Source organism: Amblyomma maculatum, chromosome 1, assembly GCF_055883805.1.
Source record: "Amblyomma maculatum isolate TAMU_Amacu chromosome 1, ASM5588380v1, whole genome shotgun sequence".
In the NCBI taxonomy this organism is placed as follows: Eukaryota; Metazoa; Arthropoda; class Arachnida; order Ixodida; family Ixodidae; genus Amblyomma; species Amblyomma maculatum.
Genome location: NC_139344.1, coordinates 183,388,637 through 183,406,889, shown reverse-complemented (window position 1 = coordinate 183,406,889; position 18,253 = coordinate 183,388,637). Strand labels below are relative to the sequence as shown.

General features: G+C 43.6%; 1 protein-coding gene across 1 annotated transcript in view; it reads right to left on the bottom strand.

The window, feature by feature from the left end:
• LOC146205078 (protein O-glucosyltransferase 2-like) overlaps positions 1–16,440 on the bottom strand; it is a 29,283-nt gene extending 12,843 nt beyond the window's left edge. The window contains exons 1-6 of the mRNA XM_084589763.1: positions 15,902–16,440; positions 15,636–15,835; positions 13,509–13,717; positions 8,864–8,941; positions 7,663–7,835; positions 4,381–4,618 (exon numbers count right to left, since the gene is read on the bottom strand). Coding sequence (XP_084445889.1) covers positions 4,381–4,618; positions 7,663–7,835; positions 8,864–8,941; positions 13,509–13,717; positions 15,636–15,835; positions 15,902–16,179 — 1,176 coding nt within the window. The 5' untranslated portion in view covers positions 16,180–16,440. The remainder of the gene's footprint in view (positions 1–4,380; positions 4,619–7,662; positions 7,836–8,863; positions 8,942–13,508; positions 13,718–15,635; positions 15,836–15,901) is intronic.
• Positions 16,441–18,253: the final 1,813 nt, after the last annotated feature.

Sequence of the window (18,253 nt, the reverse complement as noted above, 5' to 3'; positions counted from 1 at the left end):
GACCTGCAGTATTTGGTAAATAAATAAATAAAAGAGCTAAAATATAACACGTGAAGAAAGAAAACATTGTGCGTGTGTGTGTATGAGAGAGAGACACTATCGCGTTATACCTTTAACAGCGAAGCTTAAGTGACCCCCTAATTTTTCTATAACGATATGATATAATATAAATCTGATTTTATGAACACAGCCAGTTGCACAAAGCACAAACACTTCGCAGTAATGTGAGCTGACTTTTCGAATTTCTTTTTGTTTCAGCAGAGTTCCTCCTCCTCCGAGTTCCTTGAAGCTTCCAATGTCAGCGCTTTCATATGAGATCACGGCTTCAAATGTTTACTTTCTGACAGAGGGAATAAACAAGAAATCGACATATTTAAAAATTCAAGCGAATTTCAGGTAGCTGTGAATTAGCGAACCATCGGGCGACATGAAAAAACACACAAAAATGAAGCGCACGCTTCGTTATTCTATCGGCCGCGTTGGCAGGTATAAAACCTGAGCTCGCGCTCTGAACGTGGACCGGTCGAAACGGGCTGCACGTGAGCATGTTACAACACACTAGTGGGATGTAATCTTTTCCTGCTTTTTTAGACGCCGCGGGTTTGGCAGCCGCTTGCTTTTGCAGCGTGAAACACGCACCTCGGGTGCACTAGACAACCGTATTGCTCTCTGCACCAAGCACTACCATTTCGTACGACTGGGAAAAGTATTTTCGGTAATCATGCCCGTGTCTTCAATCCAATACACAATGGTAAATGCAACCTACGTACAAAATGTTCCAAAGAACGTATTTGCATAACAACGTTCGTTATGCATGCATTGCTCCTTCTCCCGTGTCCTCCATCGCAGCATAAGCTTATCCTTCAAGTTCACAAGCTCCATAGCGCGTAAAACAACCTTGCTGTTTTAGGTGATAGCACATTCTGTGAGCTAGCTCCCAGTCAGAGGGACGTGCAGTAATGATTACATGATGCAAATGACCCTTGTAAAGCCAATTAGGACTGCAAACGAACGGTCGCATACACGCGTATACCTTGATTCCGTGCGCGACTACGACGGTGCACTGGCTGCAGAAGGGCACGCAACAACATGCTGGCATCATTCCGAATAGAGCTTGGAGCTAACAGCGACTGCTGTGATGTTAAAAAATGAAACAATCGCTTGTGAGCATTCCAATGCACCTTTCAGTGCATGCACGGGTTCTACGAAGGCGCACGTTGACAGCATACTTGATAGGAGGCGCGGGCGGATTGAACAAAGCATGGCCGCCGCGCACAGTTTGTTTCTTTCACTCGATGGCGCTAACTTTTGTAAAGCCTCTGTTGCAGACCGATTCACAGTCTGGGTTTGAGTACCAACAGCGTGCATATTGTGTCATCGTGCTCAGCTTGCGAAAAGCAGACCACATAGGAACATGAAGTGGGTAGGTTTATAACTTCCTTTTGCAGGTTCCAAACAAGCTATGATTTGAAGGAAAGTAAGTGCCGGACAAGGGGGGAATTAAGGTTGATAAAAAAAGCCAAATATAAATACTGGAAATATGACTTAGCGATGTGCAAACCACGTCTTCCCTGTTAACCAGCCGATCACCTACCAGTGCTGCGCGCACCACTATTTTGACATATGGCCATGTTGAGCAAGACCCAGCCACTCGAGTATACTGAAATGGTTAAAAAAAATTACTGTGGCCACAGTTACTTTTTCTTTTCGAGAGCTGCTTGTTTTTATCCCGAACATACTCTGGGGTGTGTCATCTGCTTACTAAGGAAAACAGCAAGATAACTATGCGGACTTTCCAGCGAGAAGGCACTTAAAATGGAACGCAGCAGAGCTCCTTTGACCCCCCTTTTTGATTTGTAGCACCATTAAGACATGTCGAAAACGGAGGCACCATTTCCCAAAGCCTGAGTAACAGATACCCATCGTGCACTACTGCATCGACCCTGTTTCAGAGATTTTGTGCGGAGGCCACTAGACGGTAAGCAATATCTGGAGTTGTGAACAGAAAGCTACAGCCGCTATGTTGTAACAGTAAATATTTTGAAGAAGTGTTTACATATGCTTCTTCCACACCATGTGTGCTTGTTCCAAAACATCACGACATGAGCAAACTACTGCTGAGTAACATTTCTAAAAATCCATTTGGCAATCTTTTGTAAACAAAAAACTTTAAGCTAATTACCATGTGCAATTTTTCTGGCCTTCAATATTAAATTCAAAGGCAAAACCTTAAACTAAATTATTTTCCACATGTATGCCTCATTTGCATTGAGTGACAATTCAAATCATATGACAATACAGGAGAACCCCTTTATAGTAAAATCACTGGAACCGGCGAAAATCTTTACCCTACCAGGGTCTTTACTATATAAGTAGCTGGTGATAACATGGTCCTACCCCGTCGGGGTGGCACAGTGGTTACAGCACTCGACTACTGTTCCCAAGGATGCGGGATCGCATCCCGGCCTCGGCGGCCGCTTTTCGATGGAGGCAAAAAGCAAGGCGCCCGTGTGCTGTGCGATGTCAGTGCACGTTAAAACAACCCCAGGTTTTCGAAACTTTTGAAGTCCTCCACTACGGCGTCTCTCATAGTCTGAGTCGCTTTGGGACGTTAAACCCCAAAAACCAGATAACATGGTCCTGAAGATGCCGTTTGGTAACTAAATGGCTACTTGCTGAACAAGACTTGTTGCTTAATGAAAGAAATACTCTCAAATACCTTCCATCTCTCTCATATCATCTCTTCATCCCATTTTTTTCAATAAGGTTTTTTGTTTATACATCTTTTGGAAGTACTTTTCAAGCATGGGGGCAACGCGGTTATGAATACAACTGAGTTTGATTTCATGTGAAAACCAAAGCGTTGCATGAACATGGCGCCATCTTCTACTGTTTCTATCTGTAAGAAGGCAATAGATGAGAAATGTGCGCGGCAGTCAAGTGCTGCAAAACCGCACATGCCGCACTTCCACTTCTTGCCACTGCTGCTTCATGTTGCACAGTGCTGTGAATGTTCGGTCGTTTCTTCCCTTCCTTAATTCTCACTGCACCTTTACTCTCCTTTGCTTTCCGAATGGATCGTGTCGCCTTCTTTCTATGCTCGTAGACACCTTTACTTTTTTATTTTCTTATGCGCTGCAAGCTTTCCCTTACAGCTCCAAGGTCTAAGTAAAGTTGGCTTCTCCTGAGTACTGCTAAGCCTAGTGGTAAAGCCGATTAAAATAACATGTTTTTCTTTTCACAAAAAAAATTGTTTTACGATTTAGGTAGCGCGCGTGCGGCGATGCCATTTCGTGGGAAGTCGTTTGCTGCAGCCAGACTCACTTTACTATAACCGATTTTTATGAAATATGTCTTTACTAATAAAGGGGTGAAAATGTACAGCAGTCTACGGAAGGTGGACTGGGACTTCAGGTTCATCATCATCATCATCAGCCTGACTATACCCACTGCAGGGCGAAGGCCTCTCCCATATTTCTCCAATTAACCCGGTTCTGTGCTAGCTGCATCCACTTGACCCCCACGAACTTTTTAACCTCATCTGTCCCCCTAACTTTCTGCCGCCCCCTGCTACGCTTTCCTTCTCTTGGAATCCAGTTTGTTACCCTAAGCGACCATCGGTTACCCTCTCTTCGCACTACATGTCCTGCCCATGCCCATTTCTTCTTCTTAATTTCCACTAGAATGTCGGTAACTTGAGTTATTTCTCTGACTCACTCTGCACGCTTCCTATCTCTTAATGTTACCCCTACCATTCAACTTCAGGTTAACTTTACTATATACGAGTTTACTATATCGGGGTTCTACTGTATTTTAAAACCCACATCTTTCGTAGGTGATCTGTGGCAGCAAAAGTAATTGTTACTGTTTTAAAAGAACACTGAAGAGAAAAATGAAACTGAATTGCTTAAAAAAAAGCGCCAGCTCCTAATCATAAAAATTGTACTGAAAATAAAGCTCTTATAGGGTAGAAAAGGGTGAAAACAGAAATACAGGTGTCGCTGCCACAGCCCATTCTCTAATGTGCATTATGGTTGCACGACTAAATGTTAAGTTTTGTTTCCAAGCTGCACGTGCACTTTTATCACACACAGACTGCAAAAAGAGAGCCTAAATGTTGGAAAGCAAAGAACACCGTGCAAGATAAACCTATGCAAAAATAGAGCTGTCATACAGGCTGACTCTGTATTACTGCCACAATTCACCTATACAGCTTAACAAGTGAACATTGCTTTGGCTTCATAAAATGGCCCTGCACTGTTCAATCTTCCACTTAGAACAGGATTTTAATGCATATAAGGGAAGTTTAAAAAAATCAGTTTCCAAATATTATTTCCACAACAAATGCCAGCCAAGCAAAAGAGCACATCTCACACAAACCTCAAAGAAATCAAAGAAGGAGACATGGCTGGCCTGGGGTCCATAAATGTCCATCTTGTCTCGAAAAAAGAAAAAGTTTGTGAGGGAAGCATTCAACAATTCCGGGTGACGCCGTGAAAGGGCCACAAGATCAAGGCGCTCCTGCCGGCTGTCACGACCCCGCCAGAAACCACAGGATTGCTTCTCTTTCCAAACAGGACCACTGTTACCTTGTACGGACAAAAGGTCCAAGGTCACCCTGCAGAGAATGTGTTATCCAGCTTTAATGAAATGTGCAGGTAAATGCTTACAGTACACATACTAGCTACATGCTGAATTATGCACAGCATAAATAAATTCAACTGCTAAGAAAGGTATGCAATGATTAGTAAAAAGCAACAGTTTCAAGGGAACTGATTTCCATGCAGGAAAGAAAAGAATATATTACTTCCTGCAGACTTAGCTATGAACCTATAGACCTAGAAGGTGTGAAATTCCCAATTGGATGATTTGAGTGAAAAAATAAATATTTCTCCACAAAAACCTTTGGAACAATACGTCTTTGTAGATTAACAGGTGCAAGCTGTTCTTCTTGCATTGATACCAGGCCTGCACCTCTGCTCTCTACTAGTGTTTCATGGCCAGTGCATGGTCTTGTCCAAGCGATGGTTCTGCTGGAAGGCAGCGGTAAGGCAAACACATTTTCTTGTTTTGCCTTGGCAACTGGTATTCGAAACTGCAAGTATCCAGATTTCTGCATCAAGTAAAATTTATATAACAAAATTCTGAAAGACAAGGTCATTGCACAATTCTTAGGAATAGGTATTAACCCTTTCGCTGTCACGAACGTACCGGTACGTTTTCGTGCTTCGCCCCCACAGTGTCACAGACGTACCGGTACATTCTCTATGGTGCATTCAAAGCTTCGTGCCTGAGCGCGAAGCTGGCACACTTGGACAGGCTGCGCCATCTGTCAAATCTTTCTACAAGTTCGTATTTTTGCCCCGCGTTGTGTTGATACATATATATTGAAGAGTACGGAGTGACCGCGCCCACCCCCACCACCTTCTTTGCTGGGGGGCCGGTCGCTCCGCACGCATTACTCTATCGTGCTAAGCGATCTTGCGGCGCGCGCGTTTCGCGGTGCGTGCGTGTGGTTACGGGTTCAAGGGTTGTTCTGCCATATTCCGCAGGTTTGCAGGTTGTTATTTTTATTCTGTTGGCGCGTCTGCTACGACGCGTCACGTTCAGGGGCTCGTGCCGTTGCCTCTCGACACGTGACTAGATCGCTGCTTTCGCTCTCTTTTGCCGTGCTCTTGCTTGCAGCTAGCAGCAGAAAAGGAGGCAGTTTTAGCCTTTGTCCATCTCTCTCTGTCATCTTGATTTCACAACGTGCCGTTTATCTCCGTTGTGCGGGCCACCGAAAGTACGCCCTCCGTGCGCGCGGTTACTTTCGGATAGCTGACCGCGCGAGACCTTCAACTGCGGACTGGAGCGATGGCTCTTTTGATTATAAATACGAGTCGAGCTCAGATTCGGTCTCTAGAGAAGTAACGAGCAATTTTTTTCTTATATTATCCTCATTTATCTAATTTATAATCAGGCTGATAATGATGATGATGTTAATTAACAACACCTACAGAACACTGAAATGTGCATATTCCGTTGACTATGTTATTTGTATAGCAATCATAACTAAAAATAAATTGTTATGCTCGTTCCCAGATATGCTAGTTCCCTGAAACCAAGCCGACACTGGGGGTGCGTCACGGCCAGAAATGCCCGAAAGCGAAAGGGTTAAGTGCTAACCGCATGAGGCGACAATTTGCGGCAACACGCCGTTGCGCGATGGGCCGCTCCTCGCTGTCGCTCAGGTTCTGGGTTTTTAGAAAATTTCACCCTTCACCTGGAAGCAGCTCGTGAGGCAGTCACTTGCAGAAGGGTTTGGAGGTACGCTACTTCTGTTCTGGCTGTTTTTGCAAGCGAAGTTTGTTTTCCTCGTCCGGTATGAGCGAAGCGCCTGCGTGCAAATGCTCGTTTTGTGTCATCAAGGCATGCCTATGAATGCATTGAGATAGTTCAGTGAAAGCTGGGTAGAGTAATAAGGGATAAGGAAGGTGAGTATGGCAAGATACTGTTAATTATCCAGAGGAGCGGGATCAAGAAAGTTACTTCTTGCAAGTCTGCATTACAGTTTAGTTTGGCACATCACTGCGGCGTGGGTTACCAGAATTTTCATGAGTGCGTTTATTTCACTTATGCTGTTTGGTGTTACAAATGGAATACTAGCATAACTCTACTGCCCTTGACCAAACGATGAGGCAGCAGTAACAAAGCAACACAGAAAACGTGCCGCTCTATTGCCAGCTAATATCGCTTCATGTGGGGTGCACCAGTGGCAATGACAGGCGATAGTGCTGGTGTCGCGCGACGCATTGCCAAGGTTGTCGCCTCATGCGATTACCGCTTTAGTGCGCTAAAGGTATTTTTTGCAGTCTATCTCTGCAAGCAGGCACCTTGCTTAATCATCACGAGGTACTTCTTTGTCTGAAAAGCTTATTGGCAGTTTTTAACAAGTGGTGTTTTGCACAACCACTTGGTTTTTTATTGCCCGAGTTTCAATTTCATGTGACAGCCAAAATCAGACACAAGTACACTGCTTTCGCATTCTGCTTGTTTTTGTCATATTCTTGAGATAACCATTTCTTCTTCATCGAATGAATCGACACCAGTGCCTGAAACCTTGCCATATGAAGTCAGCAGCCCTCGAGACAAAGCTTTCTTTACACTCTAAAAGCAGCATGCTATTAATGTAGTAATCTGCTTTGGGGGAGAGGGTTTCTTCCATATACATAGGATTTATCTGTCATTTCTTTTTCTTTTTTTAGTTTCTGCAAATATAATCCACCTGATAATCTAATTAAAACTACACTTAGCTGAAAGGCTTCCGAAATACAGAAACCACAATAATGCTCGACCAGCATGACTGTTAGCAAGGCTTCCAAACTATAAGAAATACAATGGCGATCAACTAGCACATGACTGTTAGCAACATTTTTTATTCTTCATAACACTGTGAATATGTTAAGTTTTTATGTCTGCGATTTGAAACACAATGTTAATGGCAGCTGCAAGTTTCAAATTTTGAGAAATGAAGCCCACCGCATTAGAAAATATTTCTTCAAAATTGGGTCATTGGTAAATTCTGCATTTTGTGCATATGAAATTGAACAAAAAAAAAATGCAGTCAGAAATATGGTGTCTACATCTTGTGAATCTGCAGAAAATATATAACAAGCTTACCTGCCCATCATCTCAAGCGATGACTCTGTTAGGTCATAGGTAGGCATTACAATATCAGTGCTACTTTCTGAGCCACACCAGGAGAAAAAGGGAATGTGAATTCCGGAGTGACTCTTCCTTTCAAGTGGCCAATCACCAAGGTTCACAAGCATTTCAACATCTGGAAGGAGCACCTGAATAAAATTGCACGTAACTTTAGCTGAACTTTCAGTCAAATTATTGCACAATTGAGCTACTGCCCAGTGATATAAGTCAATTAGCAAAATTGCCCATTTTCATTGACAGGAAAATGGGCAATTTTGCTAATTGACTCAGAATTGCAATAGAATGAGCTGTGTGCTGGCATAGAGAGAGAAAAAAAAACGCTATCAATGCAGGTGAGTGATGTGGAGGTGAACATGGACTTCTGCTGTGGAAGTGAGTTCATTCAGACCGATGACAGCTGAGGTACTGAAGATACTTTTCCCGCTACGTTGGTTCAAATCTCCTGTCATTATGGTCATCAGGTGGCACTACCTTGTGTCCTTTTATGCGAAGTGTACACAGCTCGTTTGGCTGAAAAACTTTTCCCATCACTCTTAGCCAAATTGGGAAAAACTGTGTTAGAGAAAATGCAACTAATTTTGTATCAAAGCAGCGTGCGAGGTGGCGTCATACCATTTCATTTTTCATTAAGCATCCACTTTCTAGTCAAATTTGAGGCTAGTTTGCGATGGATTCAAAACCAACAACATATGCACCTCAGACAAGTGTAGGTGTCTAGTGAGAAGTATGATACTGTGCCTTCCTTTCCCAAAAAAATTAACTTAGCCAAAAAAAATATCGAAGTATTAGCGGAATGAAAAGACAGTGATAAAGGCGATAAAGTCCCCTTAATTTTTTTCTTTTAAACCCTCCTTTAGCAGTTCACATCTTTTGTCACTCTGTAGAATTTGCTCCATGCACGTCATATGAAAGTTGATGAAGACACTGACTACCAAAGCATAGTGGGAGAGACTGGCAATTAAACTCAAGAGATGGCGTAGCCTAAAGCAGTGACCACAAATGTGACCTGCTCACACCACTACGGGTTTGAATCCTGCTTACAGCTACAAGTATGGCTAGCTTTGTAGATAACAAGGTAAAAAACTACCTCCCCATCCACCTACTTATTAACTCGTACCCACATACACGCTGTCATAGAACAGTAAGGTAAACTTGCCTTTCTAGCAAGAAACAACAGTATTTGATCCATGAACATGTTGAATCCAATATGTTGACCATAGCATTTTCTGTAGACCTGACCGGGGAAAAAAAAAAAAACACAAGTCAAGTCACAATGACCAGCATGAAGAAAGTGAACACCACAAACACAAAACGAGGATACGGCTCATTGAGCCTTATGCTCACAAGTGGTATGAGGGGTTTAATGTCTTGACGTTACTCAGACTATAGAGCCCCTGGGGATTTTTAATGCATATTGACATTGTACAGTACATGGATGCCTGATGTCTTTCACCTCCATTGAAATGCAGCCATGGTGGCTGGATTTGAATCTAGGCAATCCAGCTTAGCAGCCAAGAGCACAGATCATTCACAATGGCAGGTTACTATGTTTACAAGTAATCAAAAGAACATAAATCATAACTGCTGTTCAATAAAATAGGCAATGTAGCCATTAATGAACTGTTGGAAATTTCCACTGCATTTATTGCAGATTTTATACGGTGCACATTTTTTTGTAGAGAGTATGGAATTGCATATACAGCAGAACATTCAATAATTGTCACTCATTGTATTCAGCCTCCTTAGGAGGATCCGGGTCGGGGTTGCCCTCACACCAGCTGTCACTCAGATGTGGACTCACTTCAGACACTTATATTATACTTTTTCAGCTGGAAACCGTGCTTTTCCAGCAGTGAAACATCAATTCCAGCTGGAATGACATCTGTTTTCCAGCAAAATTATTGGCCCACAAATCACGCCTAGCTATAATGGCCCTTGCTTCCGAGAAGAAACTGGAAAATTTAAACCTCCAGTTACCTACAGCAGGGAAAAAGAAAGCACTAGGTGGAAACTGCAGCTGCAGGTGCAAAGTTCAAGTGCAGGTGCAGCTGGGAAAGTGCTTTTCCAGTTGAAATTGGTACCCCCAACAGAAGTCTGTTGAGTTGCCATTGTCAGTATGATGACATACAGCAGTGAAGGCCCAATGATAATTTAACTTTCAGCAACAATGAAATCATCACTGAGCTTCTCCTCCATACCCCTCATATGCAGTGAGAAGCGTGAAGACCACTGCAGCATTCTGGCATTTAGGTCACTATTTTAAATGCTAGCACACATATACTAATTGGCAAGCTTTACCTATAAGATTCATATATTTGAATCTTTGAACCTCATCGAATTCTCAAAAAACCATATCAGCTTCCCTTTCAGAAAGCTGGTTCACTGTGGGATCAATCACGCAAACATGACAAGAGCCTCTAATCTGACAATATGAAGACAGACCAGGAAACACCAGCACTGAGAAATACCATCCTTACGAGCACTGAAATGGTGAAGGCTTTTGATGGTGTTCCTTACAGTATAATTAGCTTGTTCTAGGAGCTAATATCCTGCATTTTTCTTTCATTATTAAGATTTTTGCCTGACATAGCCAGAAATGTATGATGACCATCTTCCACAAGACTGTCCTGGATATACCGTATTTTCGAGATTCTAAGAACATCTCCTAACTTCGCTAAAAAATTTGGGGAGACAAGTTTGCACGAAAATCTAAGCACCCCCTTCTTTTGCGAGGAAAAGTGCGTAGACAAGGCCTGCAGTGCACTTGCTCACTCAGTCAAGCCGGAGCTGGTGGGAGACCACAGACAGAATGATCTACACTTCTTGTGTTGCTGCGTTTCGTCACTACACGACAGCCGGCAGTACAGGACAGTCTACCAGCATGTTGTCACATGGATCTAGAATTAGCGGATCTCAGCAGGTTTCGCAGGTATTGCGGGCCACGTTGCATTGTTTGGTGTCAACTTTTTGGCATCCGTAACAAAAGGTGGAATGAGTTTGAAGAGGGCTGTCACAGCCTGAACTTCAAGCACACTGCATTGCAATCGCGTTTGTGAAAAATGTTTGCCAAATTTGTTTACCCAGTGAATTGCTTTTTGCTCTAGGGTGTTTTACGTCCCAAAGTGACTCAGGCTATGGGAGATGCTGCAGTGGAGGGCTCCGGAAATTTCGACCACCTGAAGTTCTTTATGCGCATTTACATCACACAGCATATGGACACCTTGCTTCTCGCCTCCATCGAAAAGCGGCCACCGCAGCCGGGATTCAATCCAGCATCCTCGGGTACAGCAGTCGAGCGTCCTAACCACTGCGCCACCACAGCGGGGCCAGATAAATTCAAGTGCCCGTCTTGTCAACGTGCGTGCGTGCGTGCGTGTGTGTGTGTGTGTGTGAATCTGACCACTTGAGCACTCCCCTCACTTTTGGGCATCGCAATCATGAAAAAAAGGGGGTGCTGCTCAGTATCGAGTATATACAGTATATTATAGCTCTCAATTCATAAGAACAGGACAAGTATGAGATGTCCTGTGGAAAAAATACCTAAATGCACTGTATCAGTAGACAACTTTCCAACCAACCATAAATACAGGCATGTGTTAGCCAAAGACATTAATTACAATCCTCTAAAAAAATGAAAGTCTGCATATGTAGGGGTACAGTATACCAAAATGTGCGATTTAGAGGCCACAATAAAAGTAACATAAAGAGAGCATGAATGTGTAATTTGCATGGTAAGAACAAAAATAAAACCATAGTGAACAGCCATTTTGCTATTGAAAAACATGACCAACGACACCTCACTGCATGACGGCAACATTCTGCACGTCAAATTATTGGAAAATCTTATGTCTATAATGTAAGCAACACACACTAGTGACATGTGTACTTCTAGCATCTCTCCAGCATAGGTTTTCAGATAAGACAAAACAACAGACTTGGGAGTCATTTGAACATCTTAATTAAGTTGTGCACATATACGTATAATACCATTACAGAAAGTACATCCTTAGCCTCCGGTTCTTCTGTAGCCTCGTTCATGCCTTCATACACTCACTACCTAACCCATTCAGATTATTGGTTTGGTTTGGTTTATGGCGTACGTCCCGAAGCAACTCTGGCTATGAGAGATGCCGCAGTGGAGAGCTTCGGAAATTTCAACCACCTGGGGCACTTTAACGTGCACTTACATCACATGGTACGCAAGCGCCTTGCTTTTCGCCTCTATCGAAAGGTGGTTGCCACAGCCGGAATTCTATCCCGCACCCTTGTGAACAGCAATCGAGCGCCTTAACAACTGCACCACCACAGCGGGGCCCACTCAGATAAACCAGGTAACCAGAGGTGGGGCACAAGGAAATGCCTTCTTTCTCTCTCTCATCAGGGGAAAGTGCTTTTCCTTTTAAATGCCTCAGCTGCCATTCTCTACAGTGGATATCACGCATAGGTGAAATTTTACATTAAACCATAATTTCATTCGCGGAGTCTTGCACCCCATTTTGAGCATGGTGCACAAACCTGCCAATCACATGCTGGTCACAGGCTGACGAGTGTCTAAGTAAAATAAAATTGATGAATCCTCGAACTGTCTGCCATTACCTACATCCTCTCAATTCTATGCTCACTTTAAGGATTTACAGTGCCATCATATCACAGTGGACAGATGACAGCTGGTAGCAAGCTTCCTTCATTGTCACAAATAGCAGATGCTAATAGAGCAGCAAAAAGAGACAGATAATTCGGTAAGTCAAGTGTGTAAGCAAGGTATGAATTGAATCACACATATTGTGAATACAATGATAGGCAGAGCATTATAAGGACCTTATAGTTCCACCAATGACACACAATCTCCAACATAGTACAAATGATGAAATGGAGAGAGAAGGTATCACAAGTACTGAGAACCAAATTAATGATTACTGACATATAGTAGAGCACCATTTGTACACTTTTACGAGAATGCAGAAAAAAGCATCATCCAGGAAATTGTACAATCCAAAACACACCTTAACAAAAATGACTACCTGTTGAATAAGGTAGAAAGGCATTTATTGACAATTTCACTGTCAATTAGCATTTCCTGTCACCAGGTCATTTCCAAGTGCTAGCAAAATTCAGTCACGTTAGCGCTCTCTTAAGTGTACAGGAAAGTCATCACATCAAGTCCAAAGACTGAATGAGCAAAAACATAGCTTCTTAGTTGTTTCCCTATGCTTCTTCCCCTTTCACTGTGGAAACCCCCTACAGCTGCCGAATGCAGTAGTGTTCTTGCTCTTCATTCTCTGTTCTTTATATCCAGCCCACTCGTATGTATGCAAGCACATCATTATAGTTCAGATGCTTTGACGAATTGCCCCCTGGCACTGTGAAGAAGCCACTGCATTTCTCTTTCATGCTGCATCTCTACAGGAGCAGCCCACTCTTATGTTAACACTTTCTTTTTAGTGCAAGAGCATTCGACTACACATTTTGCAATTTTGCATCCTGCATTAGTCACAAAAGTCACAAAAGTCACTCTCTGGCTGATGACATCACAATGTCTTATGATTGATCAATGACTGGTGAAGAAGGCAATGATGTCACAAGGTCACGTGACCGGCAAGTGTTGGGCAGAGCTAGTTGGCATGGATCAGAAACCTATCATAAGTGTCTTTACAGCTACGGGGAGCATACACTAGCACCCAAGCACTTAATTTTTAACTGCACATAATTTATAAGTTGCAGCAATATGTCTGACACAACATTTCACTGTCATGCGAGGTCATGGACGTAACTGGTTACATGCACAAAATAAAGGTACTGACCTTATTTTTGATAACAGCGTAATGGCAAAAGCTAACAGAGCCTGGGCGGTCAAACCGACGAAGGGCTTCCCGGAGCATTTTTCTGATATCTATCTCTCCAAAGTGAGCCAAATCTTTAATAATCTGTGGATCCACAACTGGGCACTCTGTTTGCAAAAGCCATTCTTCAAAGGGAACAGGACAACTGCAGGCATCATGGTACAAGGGGCCTAAAAAAAAAAAAAAACAGGTGGATGCATACATGTTCAGCCATGTATTATGCTGACTCTGAAAATCAGTAAGAACATCAGGAAGAAAAAAAAAAAAAGAAACTTGGAACCTGACGTTATGAAGCCACACGGGACATCACAGCTTATGGAAGACTTCCATAAAAACATAGTTCATGAAACTCGGAAACATATCTCAACAAATAAACCATTTCTGGGACAGCCAGAAACTTTTGAAAATTTGGATGTAGGACAAAGAAACAAACAGGGAGAGCACTTCATCCTCCCTTTCACGTTTTTCCAAGTAAACGCTGTCCAATTCAACATGATCTACTAACCTCAGTTGCTGATAGTTTGCAAAGTAGTTTACTTGGCCTAGCATTAGCTTTGAAACAGCACCTGTACTTCCTCGTGGCAACGACACAGGTGCCCTTATGGACCATCAAAGGATGTGGTGGTTATGGGTATGGACCACCTTTACCTGCACTATGCATTTCTTGAGCTCTTTTCATGAAAAGAAGGGAGTCAAATACGGTCTTCCCACACAAAAAAAAGGCCAATAAGTAAATGCAGAAAAATGGAGGAAAAGTTCAGCAACCGAGAGATCAGGCAGAGAAGCGATATGTCTAAGCAGCCTACCAATAATTTTTTCACACTTCACAATTTGATTAATTATTTTGCTTATTTAATAAATACGCTGTCAAAAGTAGATTTCTTATGTGACAGTGCTTACATAATCGAAGGAGACTAAAAAATATAATCTAGCACATATCTTTACAGCACTTCTCACTTTTGGTTTTATTTGTTTTTAGCTCTCTTCAAAGGCACTGTTGACTAAGAAGAGATATATTGTTGCATTTGAGATCCAAAAAACCATGCACACAGACCATAAGAGAGAGGTGCTGCAGCAGAGGGCTACAGATTAATTTCAACCATATGGAATCCTTTAGTTTATAATTTAAACCATTTGAAATTCTTTGTTGACTACGACCAGCTTTATTGCACACTTCAGGGAAATTTTTGCGTTTCCCCTCCAATGAGATTGAGACACCAAAGAAAAATGGCAATAATACTGTGAAACAGGACAATGATGTTGCCGGTATCTTTCATAAGTTCCAGTGAGTCTTTCAACTAAAGGACATAGATGAAAAAATTTCCATGAATATGCTTTCAATGGAAGGCAGTAGAACAGTCAAAAGTCAAAATTAACTCAGAAGACAAGGGCTACTAGAGTTTCAGCACTGTGTTCAAAAGATGCTCTCTTTCTTGATGTGATACAAGAGAGCCTGCATGTTATGGTACAGCCTCTCTTGTATACCCTGTGCGCATGATTTTTTTATGATTTGTCAGCTACCAGTAAGAGGTAGATACTGCAGAAATAACAATATGATGACCATGCAATCTGTGGAAAAGAAGCCGCAAAAGATGGTCTGGCAATAATGCAGGTGCAAACAATTGTTTTTGTGAAGTGTGATCGTGTAACGTGTTTCCTGAATACAGCAGACTTTATCACATGATTCCTTCGTTCAAAGATTTCTGAACAGTTAGCATATTCAATGAGGAATTCACGTCACATGTAACAATTACAAGCCTGCAAAAATAGAAAAAAGAACAAAAACTATTGCATTTCGCTTTTTCTTCGTTCAAAGATTTCTGAACAGTTAGCATATTCAATGAGGAATTCACGTCACATGTAACAATTACAAGCCTGCAAAAATAGAAAAAAGAACAAAAACTATTGCCTTTCGCTTAATGTTATATGGCAACACAAAGAAGGCTCTACGAGACACTGAAATTCTGGCCTTCAAAAGCAATATACCAGCTACAGCAAAACCAAAAATTAACCTTAAATACTGGCGACGACACACTACGAAAACGTAAAATCTGGCTGTAGGAGCGCGAACTGAAAGCAAAGTGGTACCTTTAAGCAGAACAGGCGATTCCATAAGCGGATATCCATTGAATCTGACCTCCAATTTGGCTTCAGGGCAAGTTTTGAAAAGTTTGTAGCGGACAATAAAAAGCCCATCTCCTCGACTCAGTACTTGGGTCCAAATGCTGCACTGGCCTTGAGTTCCTATGATGGTCACGGTCAGATTTTTCAACGACGCTGTCGTAAAACTGTAACAAAAATGCACCCCGCGGTAGGTTCATCTTCGCCTCACCAGCATGCAGGATATTGCTTACTTGTTGCCACTAGCATCGACAACGTGCACAAAGAAGTATCTCGTTGGCAGGCTGAAGCCCCCTCGGAGGCCCGGACCATATACACGGGCCGACACTTTTGGTTCTGGCAGACTACTCGCAGCATTTCTCTCGCCGCAAGCGGATCGTACGTGACAATGGTCTTGGGTAGCGACTATAGCTGCCAGCAACAGTGCGGCGCAAACCTGTCCCAAAATCAGCATACTGCTACAGTGCGAGAACGTCACGCTGCGGTAGCGCGAATCGTCACTCCGACCCATGCCCGTTTACTCAGCGGCGCCTTGATGCATCCTCGTGTACCGCGCCAACGGAGGGCTCCGCCTGGACGGGTTTATCGAGGCAGCCACGACTGCGTTATCGCAGCCATCATATACACACTTCTGGAAGGATTTTCTTACGCGCATTTACGCGTGCGCTGTGCTGTTGAGCCAGAGAGAGCCAGATGAGTTGCCCCTCTCTCATCCCTTTCACTTTTGCTACTTCTGCGCTTTTGCCTCGCGCGCCCAGGCATAATGCATTAGGAATAAGCAATGCGCCGCGCGCAACGGCCGCGGCAGCGCAACGGCGCAGAATCCGACCGTGGCTCCCTACGCGCACGCGATAAAACGTTGAGAGAGGTGGTGAGCAAAGTGTTAGTGGATGGCAAAGCTCCTGATGAATGGAGACTGTGACTTTAATATATTTGTAAAGTTTATTTCCTCTCCTTTGTAATGGTGCATTTGGTTTATAAATAGCTGCAACGATGTTTAAGCTGTAAAGGAAAACACAAAGGTAAGAAACGGCTTTACAGCTCTACTTAATTGTCTCAGGAAAAGCAAAATTGTGCAAAATCTTTTGCACCTAGAAAAAAAAAAGGCCGAGGCTGGAGACACGCCTGTGGCAGCAGCCGACCCCACACACGTTCCTCCTGCTGCCACGCACGGAAATACGTCACAGTCATGTGACCCGCGCTTGATGACGTCAGTGGATGCGCGCTTCCGTTTAAAATGGCGCTCTGCAAGTGTTCAGCCGAGTAGCGTTTCATCTGTGTGATATTTGCTCGTCATAGCTTTAAAGGTGTTAATTTTGTTGCGGCGGTGTTAATTATTGCTATTGGTACGTATGAGCTATTTTGTGTTGTGAGTTGTGCGTTAAAGGCGAAGTGTTGCACGCGCGCAGCGAGAACAGTCAATTGCTGCGTTCCTGTCTCGTGTAAGATACTACATATTTTGGCGACGAGGATGTTAGCTTAAACCAGGACCTCGGCGTGGACTGCTGGCCGTCTATCATGAGCTTTTCAGGTCTTCAGCCGCCTCCGCCCTTCCGTGGGAGTAATGGTAGCTGGCGTTCCACAACTACATGCTGGCGTCTGGTGCCTCCACTAGATACCTCCACACTTCTGCTAACCGGAGAGGGCTATCCTGCCAGCGAATTTTCTACACATTGTCGCCGTCGTCCACTTCAGCGCCTACCGCTGCTGCCTCACACTCCGGTGACGATGCTATCTTTATACTGGCGACGCATTACAAATATTCCGTAAATATGATCGCCGCACGCCACCGTTTTCACTGCCGAGTACAAACTGCCGGAGAAATAGCATATGAGTACATCGCTGCCCTTCGCAGCCTTGTCGGCGACTGCGGTTTTGGGAGCTTCGCGGACATCATCAGGGACCAGCTGGTGAAGACCATTAGTCACTATTTCAGTAACCGCCATCTCCTTCTTGACTCTGTCGCGCTAGACAGTGCCAGCAAGCTTCCTGTGAAGCAAAGGAGCTGTCAGAAGAGGTCGCTCCAGTAGAGCGCGTGGGATGCGAGTGCACATCAGAACGGGTCCTTCAGGTCCCTTGCATCAAATGCAGTTTCCACGTATGTAAATCTTCATCTGCACTTCCGGAGTGTTCGTGCTATCGCTGCGGTTCTCCTGCCCACTTGGCGAACGACTCCACATGGCAAGCTCGCAAACGAAAGTGTCGTCGGTGCGGCGAAGTGGGCTATTTGGCATCTGTCTGCAAGTCGTCTGATCGTTCTAGTGAAGTGCAGAAAGTCGAAGATGATTCTTCCAGCAGTGCTGCTATTATTCAGGTCTCTACTGTTCCTCTGCAACCTGTTGCTTTGCCAGGCAAGCTTTGGGATGAGCCTGCTATTGACATCGTGGGCCGTTTCGACCAAGCTCCTAGCAACTGTCGCTTTGCAATAACACTCATTGACTATTACAGTAAATGGCCGGAGGCTTCTTTCACAACTGCCACAGTTCAAGAATTGCTTCTAGGTACATTTGTTCACGAGGATTACCCTGAATAAATAGTGTCGGATCACGGACCACAATTTTCATCCTCGGGGTATACGTAACTGC